This window comes from Gorilla gorilla, chromosome 4 (genome assembly GCF_029281585.2).
Source record: "Gorilla gorilla gorilla isolate KB3781 chromosome 4, NHGRI_mGorGor1-v2.1_pri, whole genome shotgun sequence".
NCBI classification, from domain to species: Eukaryota; Metazoa; Chordata; class Mammalia; order Primates; family Hominidae; genus Gorilla; species Gorilla gorilla.
The window spans coordinates 104,339,664-104,364,121 of NC_073228.2; the positions used below are offsets into that span (position 1 = coordinate 104,339,664).

A 24,458-nucleotide genomic window follows, 5' to 3' on the forward strand; every position below is an offset into this window, starting at 1 on the left:
TCTTTGGTCAAGCTGGGGTTGACTAACTTAAGGTAACCTTGGCTGCATTTGGCGCCAGGCTATAGGTTTAGTTATAGTTTACGCCAGATATCCCACAGTCTACTAGGATCAGAGGACTATCTGGGTCATATTCTTTTCAAGGTTAGGGCCAGAACTTTCTGTGCAGAGAGGGCAGGCAAGTGAAAGGGGGAAAGGAATAATGAGAGAGGTAGGTGTGTGTATGCGTGTGTGTGTGTTTCTGGCTGTCTCTCTGTATATATCTATCTGTATCTGTCTCTCTTTTAGCAATGAAAACAATAACTTACTCAAAAGACCCACATATACCCTTGACAGGCATCTCATTGGTGAGAGGTACATCATGCGGCCACCTCTAGTTATCTGCACAAATTGAAGTTCCATGTTACCGAAGTCAAACAGGCAAGGAAGACATTATTGAAGACTACTGCTGTTGGGAAAGGGGATAAAACTCTTCTAATCTCAACTCCTCTAAAAGAAAAAAAGGAGTGGAGAGTTATTAAGAGCTATTTTGGGAAGATCACCGGCCACCTGAGTTTGCTGATTTACTTTACCCAAAGGAAAAGTAAATTTTCTCCTCCATGACAGGAGGTGGTTTTACAACTTGAAGCGAGAAGCCTACAACAGTTAGGTTCCTATCCTCTCACACAAAATAAGAGATGGCCCACTACCTTCCTTGCTGATTATATTTCAAAGGCATGATGGCTTTCCATACCCTTGAGATAGTTTTCAATTATATAACTGGCCAGAAGCTTTAAAAAATATTTACATCTGAAAAGGGAAGAGAAATAACTTACAATGGTAAAGTTTTCTAAAGTAATTTTTTTTAATATACTTTAAGTTCTAGGGTATATGTGCACAACGTGCAGGTTTGTTACATATGTATACATGTGCCATGTTGCTGTGCCGCACCCATTAACTCGTCATTTACATTAGGTATATCCCCTAATGCTATCCCTCCCCCCTACCCCACGACAGGCCCCGGTGTGTGATGTTCCCCATCCTGTGTCCAAGTGTTCTCATTGTTCAATTCCCACCTATGAGAGAGAACATGCGGTGTTTGGTTTTCTGTCCTTCTAATAGTTTGCTCAGAATGATGGTTTCCAGCTTCATCCATGTGCCTACAAAGGACATGAACTCATTACAAGCAAATGCTCTTTAGAAAGGGAGGTCAGGGACCCATAGGCAGGAAAAAAAGCCTGCTTAAAGCTTGTAATGAAGCTAAGGAAAACTAAGCCCTTCTGGCTTACAGATTAAATGTGTTATTGCAGTTTGACACCAATGAATTCAGATTATGAGTTTCCAATCTCTCAGGGTTCCTGCATGAGAGAGTTGCTGTACATTTTACACAATCTCTTTTTGTCTACTTACTTTCTTAATACGCATCCTTGACCGCTCCTCACTAACGGTGAAAAGAACAATGCTTCCAAAACGGTCACGTCCTCGCTTTTTACACAAGTGCGCGTGCGCACTGGGCGCTAGGCCTCTGACGTCACCAAGTGCATCCCGCCCCTACAAGTTAGCAACCGAAGGCGTCCTTAGCAGCAGTGGCCGCTGAGATGTACGAACTTCCGGTTCTTCGGGCAGCTGCCACTGCTGTAGCCTCTGCCACCTGCCACGACCGGGCCTTTCCCTGGCGTTTGGTCACCTCTGCTTCATTCTCCACCGCGCCTATGGTCCCTCTTGGAGCCAGCGTGGCGGGCCTGGCGGCTCCCGGGTGGTGAGAGAGCGGTCCGGGAACGATGAAGGCCTCGCAGTGCTGCTGCTGTCTCAGCCACCTCTTGGCTTCCGTCCTCCTCCTGCTGTTGCTGCCTGAACTAAGCGGGCCCCTGGCAGTCCTGCTGCAGGCAGCCGAGGCCGCGCCAGGTCTTGGGCCTCCTGACCCTGGACCACGGACATTACCGCCGCTGCCACCGGGCCCTACCCCTGCCCAGCAGCCGGGCCGTGGTCTGGCTGAAGCTGCGGGGCCGCGGGGCTCCGAGGGAGGCAATGGCAGCAACCCTGTGGCCGGGCTTGAGACGGACGATCACGGAGGGAAGGCCGGGGAAGGCTCGGTGGGTGGCGGCCTTGCTGTGAGCCCCAACCCTGGCGACAAGCCCATGACCCAGCGGGCCCTGACCGTGTTGATGGTGGTGAGCGGCGCGGTGCTGGTGTACTTCGTGGTCAGGACGGTCAGGTGAGGCAAAGCCTCGGTGGGGCACCCCCGTGGGCCTCAGATACGCAGGCCGGTGATCTCCAGCAAGGCTGACTTCTGTGACCCTTTCCCCCTTCCCCAGCATCAGGGACTCCTGCTTAAGAATATGATATTGACTTTCTTAAAGGCCTGTTACCTTTGGAGCAATTTAAACCTATAACTAATTGCTGCCTTTTGTTTATAAATGAGTGCCCTACCTCCAAATCTCTTCATCTGACCTACAACCCACGTCAGCCTCAAAGGGCACCCTTTCTCTGAAGTGAGGATAATCTTTATTCCCTAGAATTTTGACTACTCTGTCTTGTAATACTTCTACCTTTCTAGTCTAAATTTTTGTGTACCTAACTGGTCAAAATTTTGCCAATCAGAATGCAAACTCTTTAAAGACAGGATATCTATTTAGTAGGTTTGTGAGTCTTACAAATTATTTGTACAATGCTGCCACTTAATAGGAAATCAATATATATTTGAGTGGATTAATAGTAATATAGAGGTGCCTTATGGATATTTTATTTTTATAAAATTCAGGAGAAGAAAAGTTCTTCCTTACTATCAGTGTTTCCTAGTATTGCCCTTTAATCTGCCACCTAAGTGGCAGAGAATCACCTTCCTGAAGAGTTGACATACAGAGCCAAGACCTCACCATTAGGAGAAGCCAGCAAAGAGATAAGGTGAGGGAAAGCTGTCTAGCAGTTTATTTCATTATAAAATAAGTGTAGAGGGTAGGTTTGCAGCTTATGTTTGTTTATTGTTTTCAAAATTCACGTTTTTCCCAAAAATACCCTCTGTATTGTAATTTAACATATTTCTTTAAACTGATTAAAGCAAAAGTTGCCTTTTAAACAAGTCGTTATTATCATGAATGGAAAACCAACATCACTTGGCTAGTTAAAAAATAGTGTAAGCCAGTGGTTCTTGACATGTGGGCCAGGGAACCACACAGGTGGGAGTTTCACTTAGACCTCTTCAGGGCATCTACAGTATTAAAACTATTTTCAAAATAATACATTCTGTTACAGGCTTATAGGGTACAAGTCGTTCATTGATATTGTTTCAGATTCCACATTGCAACTAATCTTTAAGAAACTGCTTGTCAAGTTTTGGTGTAGTAGTATCATAAAGGAATAACCACTCATATATAAAAAGGCTATTAAAATATTTCTTTCCATTCCAAGTTTATATCTGTGCGAGGATGGAATTACTTTGTATGCTTCAACCAAACAACACATTGCAAAGGATTTAATGCAGAAGTAAATATAAAAATCTATCCATTTCCTATTTTTTGTTTCTATTTTTTATCTACTCCTATCACCTTAAGCGAGATATTAAAGGGAATTGGAAATAAGAATTTAAATGTCATTCTTTTTACGTTTTTTTCTTTTTTGAAAATATAGTTGTTTTTCATAAAAGTTATGTTAACTTGTAATGTGTTTACTATTATTTTAAATCAGTTGATAAGTATAGGTTTTCTCAAGTTTAATTAATATGGTAAAGTTGATGTAATTCACATAAATATAAGTTATTTTGGGTTCCTGAATAATTTAAGAATGTAAAGAAATCCAAAACAACAGGCGTAAGCAATATTTGAGAACCACAGCTGTAAGAAATATTATTTGAGCTAGATATTGTTGGTTCACAAAGGCTAGCAAATCTGCACTCACACTCTAAGTGTTAAAAGCATATTACCACCAAACTGAGACTTTCTTCTTAATATAAAGAAAGATTAAAAGAATATTGAAACAAATTATTTTCCTCACTATATAACTGTTATTTACTGCTGTCTGTATATAGTTCCTATAAATATGCATGGCCCCTTGAATGTTGTATCTCTTATACATAAAAATGATAAGTATAATGATAATTTGGGGGGAATAATCCTTCCTTGTTTTTTTCCTTTTGCTTCCACCTTTTTAATTATTTTAAATACACATATTTATTACCATTGATTTTCTGTCATTAATGTTGTAAAACTTGGACAGATACAGTCCTTCCAATATGATCCTATTGGATGACTTGGTAACATGATGTGTGTTAACAGCCAAATTCTGAACTATGGCTAATAAAAAGTGCATTCTTTAACCAGCATCTAACATATTCATGCAGTCCAAGTCCTACATTTAGTTGGCTGCCTGGCATCCAAAGCTTGAATGATGCTAACAATGTCTGGGCAGTGTTCCGAACTCATACTTTTTGCTTCCAGATTATGGTTTTCTTCATTATCTTGGTGAATGCTCATTTTGGCTCCCATTTTCAAACTATGTGTGACAGTGCACTGAAATTAGTTATTTGTGCCAAGGGAGAAGAATGGGCCAAAATCATTATTTTCTTAACTGATTTGAGGTGATGCAGAAAATATTTTACTTGTAAAATTTTATTACATTGAACTACATGAGACTTTCAAATAGTTTTGTTTTTATCTAATTCATTTATAATGAATATGTAGGTAATAATAACTTCCTTTTTGAGTCTGGAAACATTCCAAAGAACAGTCAGATTCTCACTGTAGAAATACAAAACATATATATATATATATATATATATGTAAGTGTATATATATATATATATATGTGCAAGGAACACAGTAGGGACAAAGTAGATTGCCTAAAATGAACACTTAATCTCTATGAAAAGAGACTTTTCTGTCTTATTCTCCCCTATATCCTCAGTGCTAAACATCATGTGCAATATATGATGGGCACTGAATAAGCAGTTGCCTAATGGATGAGCGCTCTTCATGTATTATATTGCTGAACAGGTAGGTGGTAAGGATTTGGAAATTTAAGGATAATTGCTGTTTACTGACGGAACAAAGAACTGCGAAGATCTCAATTAATACTTTTATTTCCTTCCTCTCAGTAGGACATTCTCTCCACAGTAAAATGTATAAGGCCAGGGAGCGGGGGTGGGGGGAAATCACTCTAGATGGTTGTTAGTTTTAGCACGTATGGTAATTATATAAAGCAATTTCTGTCATAGCTGAATAATGATTCTTGCCTTAAAAGCAGGGAATTATTTCCTTTTTCATGCCATGTCATTGTTGATTTTTCGTTTTTTATTCAATTTGGTATATTGGAAGGAAATCAATGCTTAAAAGTTTAACCCTCTACTTTTTAAAAAAAAAATCTCTATGCTCTTTAGCAAGTGTCTTCCAATTTCAAGAAAATATGGTGCTCATGCTCATATAGTGGAGATGAGCATGAAATTTATTATGATAGCCTTTATTTAAGCAGTCAATATTTATTCAACTGACCAGTACTGGGCACTGGGGATACAGTTTTGAGCAAAACAAACATTTCTGCTTCTATAACACTTATATACTAGAGGAGCAGAGGGGCATTAACCAAATAATCACATAGATAAGTACATAAAGGATGCTATGAAAAGGCATTAAAATGCAGATCCTATTAATACATAGTATATAGGAAATAAAGAATATTAATTTAATTTGAATGCTTACCCAACCCTATATGCTAAGACACAACGTTAGGTTTTTTCAAAGAACCATACTTTGTAACTGAAAGATTATTTTTGAGCTTTTACTTATCATCCTAATAGCTGATAGTTAATTGATAATTTATGTGTCAGATATAATGCCACATACTTTATGTGCATTTTGAAATTCTTGCAAAAACCTTCAAAGTAGGTAATATCATTCTTACTGAGGAAATTTAGGCTGAGCAAGTTTAAATAACTTGCCCAAGCGTGCACATACAGGACCTGCCCAAACCCAGCTCTGCTGGAACTTACCTAACATGTTCAACCATCATGCTGCTTCCTGTGATCATTTAAAGTAACCAATTTAAAGCGATATTGCACATAAAGATGGCTAGCTTATTTATGGAGAAAAATAAAGTGGATAGTATATGCCCAGTGCCTTTCTGTTTAAAACACATGATTTTGTTGGATGTTAAACCTCCAAATTTTACCTTTTTGAAAAGTGAGTTAACATTTATTGATCATCATATTTGTGCCAAGGTGAAATAATTTTGTTTCCTACCTCAACTCCCTGCATTCCTTCCCTCATCCAAAGATTTTCCTGATTTACTACACATAGTCAGGGAATGGTAATATTTTAAAGAAACGTCTGTTAATATGGTCACACATATTTCCACCTTAGTGGAGCAAGTCACTAATGATTTATGCATGTGAGTTTAATCACCATTTCTCTTTTTTCTGGTTACTTAAGAATATGAGTTGTTTTCTTTTTCTCCTAGAAGTCTTGTGGTACCAGCCCTATTTACAAAATTATAAAACATCCATAGAAATCACTTAATTTAAGCAAAACCAGGAGTACATTTGACTATTTAACCATTTATGTATTTAGTGACTGTCACTAATTCAGTAAATATTATTTACCACCTATTCCGTGCCATTACTAAGCTCTGTGATGAGGGTTAGTAGTAGTGCACAAGGAAAGTCCCTGCATTCATGGAACTTCCATTATAATTGTTCATATCTCCTTGGAAAGTGGAGTTTTCCTAACATGTGTAAATTGTCCTGGTTTGCCATTATTTATTTAGCTAGTCAGTGTATATCAAATGTTTTCTATATAAAGAGACCCAGAAACTTGGAAATGTATTTAACAAGTACTAGTTCGCAAGTAATGAATATTTTTTTGCAAAGGTGAAACTTCCCTTCACAAAATGTTTACTCATACACCTAAAATATTTTACAGTGTCAAGTTAGTTTGCTATGTGGTCAAGTGCCAAAATACCAAGATGATGACATAACTGATATGTCAGGGATCATAATCCCTGATATGATTATCATATCATAAGTGAAGTGATAATAGAATGCTCTGTTTTTAAGTGATATTTGTTATGTGTGCAGTTCTGGGAGGTAAAAGTGGAGATGTACTAGTTTGTTGGGGGCGTTGAGGCCAGAGCAATGCTTGCTCATGTAATGCCACATATAGACATTGATATCTATACGGGGTAAATGTATGAGACTACCTGCCCTGATACTATCCACCTTAGACACTGCCTAGTGATCTCAAGAGCTGAGGAGATCTTTGCTTCACCACATCAATAGCCATTTGCTTGTATGACACCCTGGCTCAGGAGATTTGTAGGACAATGCTGAATGTGGACTATGTAAAGTAGTTTGACAAGTTATCATATGGGCCACCTTTAAGCCCACACAAATCTGTTTGTGATAAATTCGAATGACTGTTATATCTCTCAAACTTCTGAATATTAGGGCTTCAAAGATAATAAAGACATCATATTTGTGTTCAAGGAGCTTATCTAGTGAAGGAGTACCACTGCTTTTTGCGGTAATAAACTAAACTTTTGGGAATGTGGCAGCAAGAGATGAAGCTATTTGGAGAAGGCTGCTCTTAAATATCATTCCTATTAGACAAAGCCATCTGAAAAGCCACTTCATAGCATAACAAAAACTATTATATTTTTGTAGAAGACTAAATATTTATCTCTAATCAGCATAAATCTTTTACAAACTTGCCCTGTAACTGAATCTATTTTCAGTTGACCTTTTCTGCTTGGATATATTTCATTTCACTCTTAACTGTGCAGGCAGGGAGAAGTATTGGATAAGAGCTGTAGAAAGGGGTCCATTTAAGAATGAACTCTCCAGTCTTGTTTAAATGCCATTAGTGGGGAAAGAGCAAGTACAGAAGGAAATATTGAAGATATGGGAAAGGAAGATACCTAAGAAGACATTAAGGAGGGAATCTAAATAAAGCTCTTGTCATAGGACAGGAGAGAGATTTTCCATTGAAATGTTCCCATTTCCATGCCTTTCATTCTCTCTTATGCTTTTTGTAGTCTGGCTTCTAATTCTACCACTCTAGAATTACTCATGCAGAAGATGATTAATAAGCACATTGTCTCAGTTTCATGGATATTTTCCCCTTTTCTGTAGCACTCAGTGCACTGGTTCTTACTTTGACTTCTGAGACATCTCTTCTGATTTTCTTCTTACCTCCTTGAGTATTTCATGCCCAGCTTCTTCATGAATTTCTTATTCCATGAACTCTTCTTCCTAATTAGGACTCTTCTACAAGCTAATGTCTGGAGAGCAGGGCCTCTGTCTTACTTATCTTTGGTCCCTAAAGGCCCAATCTGATTCCTAGAATACAACGAGATGCATTGAATTTTTGTGGAAGAGAATGACTTTCACCTCCCAACTGACAGTGTTTTCTGGGCCCTGCTTTCACTGTCCATGTTCCCTGGGTGATCCATCCAAAATTCATTTCCTTAATGGCCACCTCTAAGCTGTTAATTACTTTCTGAGTTACAGACATGTATAGCCAGCCAACTTCTTATGGGATAGATGATTCAGACTTGTTTTCAAGTTTAAGCTTGAAACAATATTTTTATCCCTGGACAAATCTTGCTGCACTCTGTTTATAAGGTGAATAACACCATCATCTACACGGTTTCTCAAACTAGAAACCTAAGTCATCCCATGTCTCTGTTTTGCTTACCATTCACATACAGTCATCTAATTTCAATTGCTAAATATTTCTTGACTATATTACTGCTTTGTGAGCTCAATTGACCTTACATTAGTTTAGGTTCACATCACTAGATTATTGTGCTATTGTTTCTAACTTTTCTCCACTTCACCTGTCTCTCTTTCAATTTACCTTCAACACTGAACAGATGGTGTTCCCTCTGAGATGTAAATCTATCATACTATGTGTGTGCTTATAATCATTTATTGCTACACTGTCCAATATGGTAGCCAGTAGGTACAGGTGGCTATTTAAAAACTTATGTTACCTGGGCACAGTGGCTTACGTTTGTAATCCCAGCACTTTGGGAGGCCAAGGTGGGAGGATCTCTTGAGTCCAGGAGTTTGAGACCAGCTTGGGCAATATAGTGAGATCCTGCTTATTATATTTATATATATGTGTGTGTGTTTGTGTGTGTGTGTGTGTATATATATATAATATTCACACACATATGTGTAGGGGGTATATGTGTGTGTGTATATATATGTGTGTGTGTAATATATATGTATATACACATACTGGGTATAGCAGTGCAGGCCTGTAAGTTCCAGCTGTTTGGGAGGCTAAAGTGGGAGGATCACTGAAACCTAGGATATTAAGACTGCAGTGTGTGATGATCACACTACTGCACTCCACCTTTCATGACAGAGCAAGACCTTGTCTCAAACAAAGTTAATGAAAAATAAAATGTAAAATTCCAGTCCATTAGATATACTAGCTGCATTTTTTTTATTTATTTAGAGACAAGGTCTGGCTCAGCCCACTGCAACCTCTGCCTCCCGGTCTCAAGCCATCCTCCCACCTCAGCCTCCCAAGTAGGTGGGACTACAGACGCACGCCACCACACCCAGCTATTTATTGTATTTTTTATAGAAATTTGGTTTTGCCATGTTGCCCAAGCTGGTCTCGAACTCTTGAGCTCAAGTGATCTGCCTGCCTTGGCCTCCTAAAGTGTTGGGATTACAGGTGTGAGCCACTTCACCCGCCAACTAGCCACATTTTAAGGGCTAAATAATCACATGTTGTTAGTGGCAACTGTATTGGACAGAACAATGCGGAATATGTCCATCACTGCAAAAAGTTCTATTGGGCAGCACAATTCTATGGCATTTCATGGGATAAATGTTCATACTCTTTAGTATTTAATTAGCTCCTTAATCAGATGTTTTTGTTTTTTTGACATGGAGTCTCCCTCTGTCACCCAGGCTGGAGGGGAGTGGCACAGTCTTAGCTCACCGCAACCTCCACCTCATGGATTCAGACGATTCTCCTGCCTCAGCCTCCCCGAGTAGCTGGGACTACCGGCCATCATTTTTTATTTTATCTTGTCTTCAAGTCTCTAGTGAACTATATTTTTATGGAAGTACATTTTTCAAGGATGGAATTCTTTGCATTCTTTCTTTATTCTCTTGTTTAAACTCCTGGCTGTCTTTGAAGATGAAATGGAACATGTACTCTACTGGGAAATCTCTGTGATTCCAGACCATTTTGAGAATACCTGTGTTATGACATTATTTCCAGGGGACTATAATAGGTGGTTCTGTTTCTGTCTTCTTTTCTACACTGTTTGCTTTTTATGCCTTATTTAGAAAATAGTAGATTTTCACGTTTTCTGAATTAATATCAAAAGGAAATAAGAAATAATGTATCAGGCTGGGCATGGTGACTTATGCCTGTAATCCCAGCATTTTGGGATTCTGAGGCAGGCAAACTGCTTGAATCCAGGGGTTGAGACCAGCCTGGGCAATATAGTGAGACTTCATCCCTACTAAAAAGAAAAAAAGAAAAAATTAGCTAGTTGTGGTGACCTGTGGCCCCAGCTACTCAAGAAACTGAAGTGAATCACTGGAGTCCAGGAAGTCAAGGTCGTACCCCTGCATTCGTACCCCTGCATCCCAGAAACAGATGAAGCCAAGGTCATACCCCTGCATTTGTACCCCTGCATTTGTACTCCTGCATCCTGGAAACAGATGAGATCCTGGAGAGAGAGAGAGAGAGAGAGAGAGAGAGAGGTAGAGATCGAGAGAGAGAGAGAGAAGGAGAGGAGAGAGAGAGAGAGGTAGAGATCGAGAGAGAGAGAGAGAGAAGGAGAGGAGAGGAGAGAGAGGGGAAAAAGAGGAGAAAGAAAGATAAAGGAAAAGAATAAAAAAGAAATAATGTATGTGAAATCAAAACATGTAAATGAAGATTAAAAATGTGAGGTAGCTGTGTGAGAGCGGTGTTAACATCAATCCTGCAATAATGTAGTCATTTTAACTCATTTCAATTCCATACTGGAGCCTCAAGATATGTGCTTGTGCATAGAAGTCAATTTTTTTAACAGGTGTATATTTGCATGTATTTACCCAAGATAATGTGCAGATTATTCACCAGTGTATATCTAACATGACTGCAGTCCTCAGGGTATTAGAGTACAACCAGAAAATGCACTCCTCTGTAATTGATAGAGGTTGAATGTGGGACAAAATGGAGAAACTAGATTGAGATGCTTCTGGTTAGTTATTGCAAAGTTTTTCTGAAAACAAAATCAATAGCATTTGAACATTACTATCAACTGGTAGCAATGCTCAGGTGGTATCTACCAATACACTCTACCAGTGTTTCTGGACCCATTGCTACAGCAAGCGTCTATTCTGACTAAATGGTCCTTATGCCCTGCCAGTTGTTAAATAGCTAAATATCTTGAGTATCACCTCTACTCCTACTCTTCAAAGTTCCTGAGTTCTTTTGTCATGATCTCCAGTGCCCATTGTAGTATTTCTCTTCTATATTATTGCATTTGATTCTAATTTTATCTTTGGTGAAGACTACATTTAAAAAATTACTTAGGTTTGATCTTTTCTAAAATATGAGAAATATGGTAAAATGTTGAAATTGGGTTGAAAGATATGTTGGTAATTTGCATTGTTCAGTATGATATAAAACATATCTAGAGAAATACTTAAATCATAAATTGAGAATCTTATAGTAATTGAAGTTACTTTCTTAAGAAATCAGGTTTTCCTTGGCGTTTTTGAAGAGATTTTTATTGCTATATTCTTTAATAATCCTTTTTTTTCCTGGAAGAAGAAAGTGGTATAGAGTTGAAAATTCATAGAAGAACATGAAGATATTGACTGTTGTGAGATTTTGGTTGGCATGTAATGTCAATTCTTTCTGTATAGCCAAACTGTATTATGTTTTTGTAATGTAAAAGGGGTAATATACACTATGGTTTGACTTTAGTTATACTGTAATTTTATGTATTCAACAGTTATCTCAATAGTAAAGCAAAACATCCAAAAGATAAAACTGTCTCTATGTTTCTGTGCTAATTAATTTACATACATATGAGTATATGTGTAATTTTCCATGCATGCCTTTATTCCTCTAGTTAATATGGATAGTTTTAGTTTTAACTTTCTTTTATTACTGAAATCTATAGAACATAAATTCACATTATTAATATATGTTACATGTTAATAAAACACATGACATAATTATAACCTTGTGTTATCACTTATAATTGTTTAAAGGAACTATTATTTTTCCTGTCATTATGTATACTATAGACACCTTAAATTTATATAGATGTATACAAAAAACCTTATACAATTATTTGATAAATGTCATTTCAGTCTCAACTCTGAGGTGAGTAGATAATTTTTCAAATTAGGAAACTGATATGAGAAGCTACGTATTTTAATCAGGATAGTACAAGCTACAGTTGAACAAACAACTTCAATCTAAATGACTTAATACAATAAAATTCTATTTTTCCTTTAAGAAAATTCAGCTGCAGATTTGGGCTATCCTCCAACACAGTTGTCCTCCATGTGGTAACAGCAATTTAGCTGGCTTTAATGTTTGGTCTTGCCATACCAACATATGTCCTTCACAGTTGTCAGAGCTTGGTGAGAGACACCAGAGAATGCACAGGAGCTTTCAAATGCCTTAACCTAGAAAAGGCACAGTTACATCTGTTCATGTTTTATTGACCAGTCCTAGTCATGAGCCTACTATGGGAAGTGAGTAGGTGCTATGTGTGGGGAGGCAGGGGGAGGGAGGTCAAGATTTGATGAACACTAATAATATCTACCATATGAAGTGATAGACCAAAGGTCATATTGCTGGAAGAGTGCCCAAGCTCCTGAAGAACTCAGATTTGGAACTCTACTTTTGCCATCTCTTCTACATTATTCAGTGAGTTCTTGAAGTAATTGATTGATTATATTTTTACTCTTTCATTGGTATGAATTTGCATCTTACCAAATAGTAAAACAAATTTCTATTGAGCCTGGAAATAATACACAGTAAATACTTTTGCCATTAGCTTGAGCTGCACTATCTCCCTGTGCTATCTTATAAGTTATATGCACTATACCAGATACACATTGATACCCATTGCAAAACTATCCCAATTCTTCAAAGAGTGATGCTGCCATAAACAGTCAACGAAATGCATCTACTCTTTAATTACCTGTTCTTATTTTCTTCTCACTGTCCACTGCTTACTGTGTATATTTTTTTCTATCCTATAGCTTCTGGCTTCTCTGAGTTTTTGCTTTCTTGTGATCTACTATGACTTGTCATTCTCTTTATTCTATATAATGTTATTTTGACTCCTTTAGTCTTTATCACCCATTAAAACTGCCTCATGTTCCTGTGTGCATATATATGTGCATATTTTCTTCCATATTGACTTCCCAAAGTTGATATTCTGATTGGTTTATCTTATCTTTATAGGCTAGGCCACATCATCCATCATAATCTAGCCTAGGGATTGACAGTCCTAGTTTAGAAAGGTGCTCATCCCAGGCTTGTATTAGTTTTCAGTGGGAATAAGTGATTTTTCATGGTAGAAAACATGATTAACCATTTCTGTCCATTCATAAAAAAAAGTATGAGTGGAGTAGTTTTTCTGAGGACTAGGGACAGTGGACATGACAGATTGCATGATATGTCTTGTACATTGTTTTAACAATGTAGATTTCCATATTTTTAATGGTGGGATCCTAATATATAAACTAACTAAAAGCAACAATGCACTGATTGGCCACACCTCCACAGAAACCTAGGACACTGAAGAGCCCAGTTTGAAAACAGTCATGTTTTTCAATTTGGGCTGCCAAATCTCTGAGAGAATGTGATGGAAATTATATGATGATCTACAAGGAGATGGGAAAACTGTGCTAAGCTGAGAAAACAAGTATAAAATGAAGCTATGAAAAGTTAGTGAGCTTTTCGGTGGCAATGTTATTTTAGATTGAAAATTGCTGATAAAACATTTGATTGGTTTATTCAAAGTGGACGGATTGCTGATAGAACCCGCCTGAAAGATTCTTAAAGGGTATCACTATGAGTACATACATCCAGATGATATACAGTAGCAGTGTGGCTCAGAGAAAATAATATGTTAAGTGTCCTTATCATTTAGGAGGTTTTTAGCTATAAATAATAAAATATCCAATTAAAAGTGAGTTAAACACAAGGAAATATTTTTTTGTTGTCATTTACTTATCATGTATATGAATAGGCCTAGGTTTGGTTCACTGGCTTTGGGAGATTATTAAGAATTCCATATTTTTCCACCCTTGTCTTTCTATAGGATGGCTACCTCTGCTCTAAATATTCTGCTCTCACTCAATAGTATCTTAAGCAGGAAAGAGGGAAGGGACTATGAACGGAGGACTTCTGTATGCTTTTGTTTTGTTTTTTAATCAGGGAGAAAAATCTTTCCTGGAAACCCCACTAACAGAGACATCCCCTTCTATCTCATTTGTCCGAACTGCTTCATCTGCTTACTCCTAGACAATGGCTGGCAAAAGGAAAATTATATTTTCATGATTGGTTTGAATCAATTATTATGGCCATTATGTACTCCTTAGGGCTGGGCTCAATTGCTCTTTAAACAAAATCATGGTTCTGTTAAGCCAGAAGAAGAAAGTTGCCTCTAAACAAAGCAGATTCTATTACAGTGATCAAAATTAAGAGAGAGATTCATCAGAACAACAACTAATCAAAACAACATAATTGTACTTGTTAATGCAAGTAGCTGCCAAGTTATTATTATTATTATTACTACATAAGGATGAACTAGAAAATATGGCTCAACTAAAACAATTATCTAGTTTGGTATAATGTGAGATAGTTGTTTTGAAGATTAGCAGGCTGTTTTCACCTAATTTTTTTGCCTTCATTAAAATTACTTAGATTCATTAGGAATACATTTTGTCTCAATATTTTAAAACTCAGACTCAGTAGTCAACTTACTCGTGTATGAATCTTAGCTCTACCATTCACTGTCCCACATTTAATTTTCTCTACTTTGTGCCTTTCTGTGGATGAAATGAAGGTACTTAAGCTATAGGATTGTTATGAGAATCAGATAATATTTATGAGTTGTTTAGCTTAATGCCTGGCATATGTGCATGCACAGAACATCAGCTCTTCATAATCGCATGCTTTTACATCTAGAATTCAAGTTACAATTTATCTGAGGAGTTTTACTATAATGTTTTTAATACCTCTGTCTCATAAACTATTAATACTATCACTATTTTCATTTTTATACTTTAATTTTCTCACTTATGAAATAGCTTTAAATATGTATACAAATATTGTTATGTATTATAAATATATGTATATTTGTATTATGTATAACTTAAATCTCTCTCTGTATTTATATATACATATATGTATCTATGTATATACCTCTGTGGTACCTAACTGCTAAAGCTATAATCAGCAAGATGGTAGAACTGACAGGGCTGTAGATAGAGTCAGTGTAAGGGGAATAAAAGGAGATTATAGGATATTTCTGAAAGGGTTGGTCATAGAACCAGTGAGAGGCTACAAAGGATGAATCTTGGGGGTACTGAACTGTAGATAGAACTTTAAGGTTGATTGGGAAATAAATCCATGCTGAACTTTTAGAAATGGAGGTCAGAAGAATTACCACGTCTCACATCCTGAGCCTTAGGTCCTAAAAGGGAAGACAAAGAAATCCATGTCAAGACAAAGAGGAGATATGACAAGGAAACTATGTGTTACATACTTTCATATGGAATACTTCAAAGCCAAACTATATAACGTTGATTTAGGATTTACTTTACCTGGGGGTGTCTGCCAACATGCCCTCAACAGGAGACAAACATAATCACAGGAAGTGATTGTATGTACTGAATTACAAGGAGTTGGGAGAGAAAAGGTATCTATCAAGGAAAACAAGGTTGCAGTGTCCTGAACATACATGAACACGCTTTTGATTTTTTTTTTTTTGACCTTTGGGTGTTAGCAGTAAACACTTCATTAGAATTCAGCAGTAGCAGTACACCTCGTTGAAGGAACTTTCTAGTTAAGGATGCACGTGGTCGAGATTGTGGTAGGGACAGAGCTGGATAACTGTCAAGCTAATAGAGAGGGCTTTTTTAAAAATATGAAAAAATGCTAAAGGAATTCAAAACTACAATAATCTGCGAACTTCAACATGGAGTCATATACAGGTTAATAGCTCCTGAGAGTTTATATCAAGGTCACTAATTATAATGATCCTGAGAGGTTAAAAAGAGACTTTTAAAATATCTCATTTTCTTCTGTATAGGATGGCAGGAATATCTTTAGCATTGAATACGGTTCCATATAGAATGCTGAGAAGTTAAAAGTAGTACAAAAAGCCAGTTTGGCTTTTGAAAGGATAAACTTCAGTTATTCATAGTGTATATGAGGAAAACTGTGTTTTTAGAATATGGTAAATTTGCATACCAAAAGGACAAAAATAAAACTCAGCATAGGATACAAGCTAAATATTAGGGATTCTAGTTGGGTTAGAGTATGACAGTTGCCTGGATCATGCCTAAAACATCCTAAATGAAATCTTAGAGCTCCTGATGTGAGTACATGTTTAATATATTTAAATATTCCAGTGCTTTATTTTTTTGTCCTGAGTCAGAAAGCTGTTACCTCCAGAGGTCCATATTACGATTTTAAATTTGGCTAGCTCCCTTAGATTTTGTTGTGGTATGTGTCTGGAAATGATGTTCTTTCAGGCTTGTTTTATTCCAAGGGTGATAATTTATATATAAAAATTTAGATATCTTTCTTATACAGAGAAAATGAAAGACATATTGCCAGTCTATATATTTTACTCAATTAATTTGTTTAGCAATATTTATCAGGCATCAACTTTATGACAGAAGTTGTGTGCTGTGGCTACTGTGGTGAGTAAGAACAGATACAGCTCCTGCTCTCATGGAATCAAATGTCTGGTAGGGATGACAAATAGTTACTTAAATAAGTATACAAGTGAACTTTTCATAAGCTCTTTAAAGGACATGTATATAGTTTCAGTAGAAGCCAGTAGTAGAGGTTTGTGACCTAGTTAGGTAGAACAGAAAAGGGTTTCCTGAGGAAGTTATATTTAAGCTGACAGCTGAAAGATGAGCAGGCATTCACACAGCAGTATTGTGGTAGGTGAGAGAAGACTGTGAGGCCAAGGGCAGAGAAAGCATGGCCATCATGAGGAACTGAGAGAAGGCTGTGCGGCTGGAGTTCAGAACCTGGAGTGGAATGTGGAGCAAAGAACAAGATGAGGCTAAAAATGAAAGTATGAGCCATCCTGTGCTCATCTTTGTAGGCCATATATTATAGACTGATTACTTAATGTTGAGTAATAGGAAACCACTGAAGGTTTTAGAGAATGAAGGGAAGGTTAATGGATAGCCGGAGTAGGCAGAGATAGTGAATTAGGAAGCTATTTTAGTCAGCAGAGGAAGAGATGATAGGATAGCAGTGGTATGGTAAGCAATATAAATGAATTTAAATTACTTTTAGGAAGTACAATCAATAATACCTTGTGATTGTGGCAGCCATGGAGATACACTAATCAGACCTCCATTCAAGAGAACATGCTACAGGAAGCAAAGTGGCTTGACATCTTCCTGCTGTCACAGATTTGGGTCCATCACAGCATTCATGCCAGGACAATAACCCCTAAACTTGTCCCTAGCCGATGACTGAGTGGAGCAGAGCCTGGCCATCCTGACTAACAGGGAACTCTGCTAATGGGCAACCTTTGCTTACAGGCATGCCACTGGCCTGGTGAAGACTCTTCCAGAACTGCACTGCAAGCTACAGCTCTTTCTAGCTGGTCATCCTTCCTTTCCACTCTTTCACAGGTGTCAGATCTCTATTACCCTTTGTAAGATCTCCTTATTTTCCCTTTCCTCTCTCTCTTTATCCTTCACAGGCCCTTCCCTAACAATTCTCTTGTATTCTATATTAATTTGTTAGAGCTGTTGCAAAAAAGTACAAGTGGGCTGGCTTAAACAACAGAAATTTATTGTCTCACAGTTCTGGAGGCTAGAAATCCAAAATCAAGATATTGGCAGGGCTGGTTCCTTCTGAGGTCTGTGAGGGAAGGATCTGTTCTGGGCCTCTCTTGATCTTTTTGATGATGTTTTCATGTTCACATGGCGTTCTGCCTGTGTGCGTGTCTGTCTCCAAAATTTCCCTGTTTATAAGGACATCAGTCACATTGGATGAGGGCCTACGTTAATGATCTCATTTTAACTTGATTACCTCTATAAAGACCTTATTTCTAAATAAGGCCACATTTTGCAGTACTGGGGATTAGGACTTCAACATATGAATTTTTGGAAGACGCAGTTCAACCTGTAACATGCAGACACATCCCTTATTAGTATCTGATTCTTGAAGAAGTGGAAGTGACAACTGATGGATTGGGTTGTGGAAATGGGGAATAAAGATGAGAATGATGTCACATTGGTCAAAAGAATTTTTACTATGTGTCATATATTCAATTGGGTTGGACTTCCTGATGAAAAGTATAGACAACTACAATTGTGGTTCACTAATTTTTATTCATTTATGTTTCAGCAGTAAAGAAATTTTCACATTTATTCTTGGTCACTAGTTTACTTTTTTCTAAGAATAGTCAAGAAAAAAATTTTATTTTAGTTATAGATTATTATTCACTGTTTCATTGTTATGTCTAACCACATGGGGGAGTGTGTATATGTGTGTGTATAGTAAATAATATATTCCTCAGTCTAGCTTTGAATGTGCTATAAAAGAAATTAAGGAATAATATTACCCTACAGATGCTTAGTTAAAAAAAAAAAAGAAGAGAAAAAATCAAATCAGGTAGATACAGCAAATTACAGCAAACTTAAATCAGGTGCATATATCAAGCTACAGCAAGTTACATTGATTGGTGTTCTCCCTTTCATAGAGCAGTGAAATGAAATGGAATTTTATTCTGTTGTGTTTATTTTATGTGGCATCATATATTTCTACATAAAATTTTATCAAGCTTACTTTAGTGGTTTAGTTTTATTTTGATACTCTAACTTATATACATGTTATTGGAAGAGAAATAGTTCTTACCAACCTGAGTGTATTGGAACATTAAGGAATCTGCATCTATACTAAGGCAGCTATTTGAATATTAACTTGAATACCTAGAAAGCATCTGACCAGGATCATTTATCTGTGCATACCAGGTGATGAGTGAATATAATTCTATATGAATAACCATATAGCTTTTTTCTTTTGCCTGCTTAGGCTTCCATACTTTCCTCTGTACAAATTTGTAGATAAGGTCTCTATTTTTATTTTCATTAGAAGCTGGCAAAATTTGTTTCTATATTTCCAAATGCATTTACTATGTCTAGTAGAAAAGTGCATATCTTTGTCTATATCTACGTGTGTGTATAATATATATGTAATTGTCAACACACATATAGATGAGTTTGGGTGTCATGAGCCTAATGACATTCATTTGTAAGAAAAGAACTGTGGCTATTAAAATTGCACAGATATTAAAGCTCTGCTTTTTCTTTAAAAATAATACACAATGCATATTAAAAGACAAAGTAGCCTTTTTACTTAAAATTTTGGTGTGTTTTAATGTGTATTTTATTTTATGCTTAATGTTTGTTAGTATTTTCCGTAGTGTTCGTTGAATCACCCAAGTTATTTGAAAGCTTTGAAATTGCTTTTTTCTTCCTTGAGATGAATCACCCCATATAGTAATACAGCGTGTGTGTTTTATTATAGTTGATGTTTTTATGTGGACATGTAGCTGTATGACCACATAATTATCACTGCCTATAACTTTGGACTGAGCAAAGACATTTTTAGAGAAATTACACTTCTAGTTTAAATTTTATTTAATAATATATAGTATTTTTTACTCCTTCTTGGATGAGTCAGTACATATACTAAAACAGTAAATTCATTTAGATTTGAACTGCATCACCCATTTATTTGATGCCTAACAATATTCTGTTTTTATATATGAAATAGGTTCCTGTTTCTAAAGAGTTTGGATTCATTTTTAGAAGATAGTATTTACATACACATGTGAATTAAAGGATAGAATAAAGAATAAAATGTTCAAACCAATGCAGCCAAATGTTTAGGCTATATACAGATAGGGAAAATAGTATTATTAGGCAAATTAGTTTGACCACTCATTGTAAGATTAGGAATCGTTAAAGACTTTGAATGTAGAGAAGAACATCAGATGAGCTGAATGTTAAAGTCCTTAAGCTCTACATTCATATCATTTTTGTTTGTTTTGAGACTAGCCAACATGTCTTGTGACTAACAATGACAGGTTAACATATTGACTATTTGATATATATGACCCGGGAGAATCTAGTTTATTTCCAAAAATAATTTCACATGACATTAACTTCATTGACTAAAAATGTCAGAATGTTTGGAATCCATATGGTTTCAAAAACTGAGCAAAAGACTGACAAAGGAAAGAGAAATTAAAACTTTCAATATCCTTAACTTATATTTCCAACTAGTTTCACTCACTCTTATGTAATCACTTTTTAAAATCAAACAATTGCATGCAGATATCATTAAATGATATGTTTCAAAAGCACCAATAGTAAACTAACTTCCCTCTATTTTTCTATCTTTTTTTTTTTTTTTTTTTTTTTTTTTTTTGAGACAGAGTCTTCACTCTGTCACCCAGGCTGGAGTGCAGTGGCTTCATCTCAGCTCACTGCAGCCTCTGCCTCCCAGGTTCAAGCCATTCTCCTGCTTTAGCTTCCCGAGTAGCTGGGATTACAGGCACACACCACCATGCCTAGCTAATTTTTGTATTTTTACTAGAGACAGGATTTCACCATGCTGGCCAGGCTGGTCACAAACTCCTGATGATCCGCCCGCCTCAGCCTCCCAAAGTGTTGGGATTACAGGTGTGAGTCACCACGCCTGGACTATTTTTCTATTTCTACTTTCTAAAGACAATACATTTATTATTTCTTTTCTTTGTTTGCTAATTACTTTCATAAGTCTAAATCAGAGGTTAGCAAAGTATGGCCTACAGGCCAAATTCCTTCTTCTGATGTTTTTGTAAGGCCTAAGAGCTAAGAATGGTTTATCTATCTGTCTATCTATCTATCTATCTATCATCCATCTATATATTTTTAAGGGTGGTAAACAAAACGAAAATTTAAATGAATACGTCGCAGAGTGTGTCCTACAGAGCATAAAATACTATCTAATTTTTCTTTAAATTTTGGATGGGTTGCGTAGCTTCTTTTTTTTTAATTATACTTTAAGTTTTAGGGTACATGTGCACAACGTGCAGGTTTGTTACATATGTATACATGTGCCATGTTGGTGTGCTGTACCTGTTAACTCGTCATTTAACATTAGGTATATCTCCTAATGCTATCCCTACCCCCTACCCCCACCCCACAACAGGCCCTGGTGTGTGATGTTCCCCTTCCTGTGTCCATGTGTTCTCATTGTTCAATTCCCAGCTATGAGTGAGAACATGCGGTGTTTGGTTTTTTGTCCTTGCGACAGTTTGCTCAGAATGATGGTTTCCAGCTTCATCCATGTCCCTACAAAGGACATGAACTCATCATTTTTTATGGCTGCATAGTATTCCATGGTGTATATGTGCCACATTTTCTTAATCCAGTCTATTATTGTTGGACATTTGGGTTGATTCCAAGTCTTTGCTATTGTGAATAGTGTCGCAATAAACATACGTGTGTGTGTGTCTTTATAGCAGCATGTTTTATAGTCCTTTGGGTATATACCCAGTAATGGGATGGCTGGGTCAAATGGTATTTCTAGTTCTAGATCCCTGAGGAATTGCCACAGTGACTTCCACAACGGTTGAACTAGTTTACAGTCCCACCAACAGTGTAAAAGTGTTCCTGTTTCTCCACATCTTCTCCAGCACCCGTTGTTTCCTGACTTTTTAATGTTTGCCATTCTAACTGGTGTGAGATGGTATCTCATTGTGGTTTTGATTTGCATTTCTCTGATGGCCAGTGATGGTGAGCATTTTTTCATGTGTGTGTGTTGGCTGCATAAATGTCTTCTTTTGAGAAGTGTCTGTTCATATCCTTTGCCCACTTTTTGATGGGGTTGTTTGTTTTTTTCTTTGAGTTTTCTTTGAGTTTTTTTTCTTTTGAGTTCATTGTGGATTCTGGATATTAGCCCTTTGTCAGATGAGTAGATTGCAAAAATTTTCTCCCATTCTGTGTGTTGCCTGTTCACTCGGATGGTAGTTTCTTTTGCTGTGCAGAAGCTCCTTAGTTTAATTGGATCCCATTTGTCAATTTTGGCTTTTGTTGCCATTGCTTTTGGTGTTTTCGACATGAAGTCCTTGTCCGTGCCTATGTCCTGAATGGTATTGCCTAGGTTTTCTTCTAGGGTTTTTATGGTTTTAGGTCTAACATTTGTCTTTAATCCATCTTGAATTAATTTTTGTATAAGGTGTAATGAAGGGATCCAGTTTCAGCTCTCTACATATGGCTAGCCAGTTTTCCCAGCACCATTTATTAAATAGGGATCCTTTCCCCATTTCCTGTTTTTCTCAGGTTTGTCAAAGATCAGATGGTTGTAGACATGCGGCATTATTTCTGATGGCTCTGTTCTGTTCCATTGGTCTATATCTCTGTTTTGGTATCAGTACCATGCTGTTCTGGTTACTGTAGCCTTGTAGTATAGTTTGAAGTCAGGTAGCATGATGCCTCCCGCTTTCTTCTTTTGGCTTAGGATTGACTTGGCAATGTGGGCTCTTTTTTGGTTCCATATGAACTTTAAAGTAGTTTTTTCCAATTCTATGAAGAAAGTCATTGGTAGCTTGATGGGGATGGCATTGAATCTACAAATTACCTTAGGCAGTATGCCCATTTTCACGATATTGATTCTTCCTACCCATGAGCATGGAATGTTCTTCCATTTGTTTGTATCCTCTTTTATTTCATTGAGCAGTGGTTTGTAGTTCTCCTTGAAGAGGTCCTTCATGTCCCTTGTAAGTTAGATTCCTAGGTATTTTATTCTCTTTGAAGCAATTGTGAATGGAAGTTCACTCATGATTTGGCTCTCCGTTTGTCTGTTATTGATGTAGAAGAATGCTTGTGATTTTTGCACATTGATTTTGTTTCCTGAGACTTTGCTGAAGTTGCCTATCAGCTTAAGGAGACTTTGGGCTGAGATGATGGGGTTTTCTAGGTATACAATCATGTCATCTGCAAACAGGGACAATTTGACTTCCTCTTTGCCTAATTGAATACCCTTTATTTCTTTCTCCTGCCTGATTGCCCTGACCAGAACTTCCAACACTGTTGAAAGTTGAATAGGAGTGGTGAGAGAGGGCATCCGTGTCTTGTGCCCATTTTCAAAGGGAATGCTTCCAGTTTTTGCCCATTCAGTATGATATCAGCTGTGGGTTTGTCATAGATAACTCTTATTATTTTGAGAAACGTCCCATCAATACCTAATTTATTGAGAGTTTTCAGCATGAAGGGTTGTTGAATTTTGTCAAAGGCCTTTTCTGCATCTATTGAGATAATCATGTGGTTTTTGTCATTGGTTCTGTTTATATGTTGGATTAAGTTTATTGATTTGCGTATGTTGAACCAGCCTTGCATCGCAGGGATGTAGCCCACTTGATCTTGGTGGATAAGCTTTTTGATGTGCTGCTGAATTCGGTTTGCCAGTATTTTATTGAGGATTTTTGCATTGATGTTCATCAGGGATATAGGTCTAAAATTCTCTTTTTTTGTTGTGTCTCTGCCAGGCTTTGGTATCAGGATGATGCTGGCCTCATAAAATGAGTTAGGGAGGATTCCCTCTTTTTCTATTGATTGGAATAGTTTCAGAAGGAATGGTACCAGCTCCTCCTTGTACCTCTGGTAGAATTAGGCTGTGAATCCATCTGGTCCTGGACTCTTTTTTGGTTGATAGGCTATTAATTATTGCCTCAATTTCAGAGCCTGTTATTGGTCTACTCAGATTCAACTTCTTCCTGGTTTAGTCTTAGGAGGGTGTATGTGTCCAGGAATTTATCAATTTCTTCTAGATTTTCTAGTTTATTTGTGTAGAGGTGTTTATAGTATTATCTGATGGTAGTTTGTATTGCCGTGGGATCGGTGGTCATATCCCCTTTATCATTTTTTATTGTGTCTATTTGATTCTTCTCTCTTTTCTTCTTTATTAGTCTTGCTAGCAGTCTATCAATTTTGTTGATCTTTTCAAAAAACCAGCTCCTGGATTCATTGATTTTTTGAAGGGTTTTTTATGTCTCTATTTCCTTCAGTTCTGCTCTGATCTTAGTTATTTCTTGCCTTCTGCTAGCTTTTGAATGTGTTTACTCTTGCTTCTCTAGTTCTTTTAATTGTGATGTTAGCATGTCAATTTTAGATCTTTCCTGCTTTCTCTTGTGGGCATTTAGTGCTATAAATTTCCCTCTACACACTGCTTTGAATGTGTCCCAGAGATTCT

At 37.0% G+C, this 24,458-nt stretch overlaps 1 protein-coding gene and 1 long non-coding RNA gene across 6 annotated transcripts in view; one reads left to right on the top strand and one right to left on the bottom strand.

Annotated features, from left to right (window-relative positions):
• Positions 1–1,503, bottom strand: part of LOC109026852 (uncharacterized) — a 472,799-nt gene extending 471,296 nt beyond the window's left edge. For all 4 annotated transcript variants that reach the window (XR_008679902.2, XR_008679901.2, XR_010133910.1 and 1 more), the window contains exon 1: positions 1,387–1,503. This is a non-coding gene — a long non-coding RNA (uncharacterized lncRNA). The remainder of the gene's footprint in view (positions 1–1,386) is intronic.
• FAM174A (family with sequence similarity 174 member A) overlaps positions 1,496–24,458 on the top strand; it is a 51,790-nt gene continuing 28,827 nt past the window's right edge. The window contains exon 1 of one of the 2 annotated variants that reach the window (XM_019026142.2): positions 1,496–2,191. In XM_019026142.2, coding sequence (XP_018881687.1) covers positions 1,758–2,191 — 434 coding nt within the window. In that variant the 5' untranslated portion in view covers positions 1,496–1,757. The remainder of the gene's footprint in view (positions 2,192–24,458) is intronic. The other variant, XM_019026141.3, reaches the window with a different exon arrangement.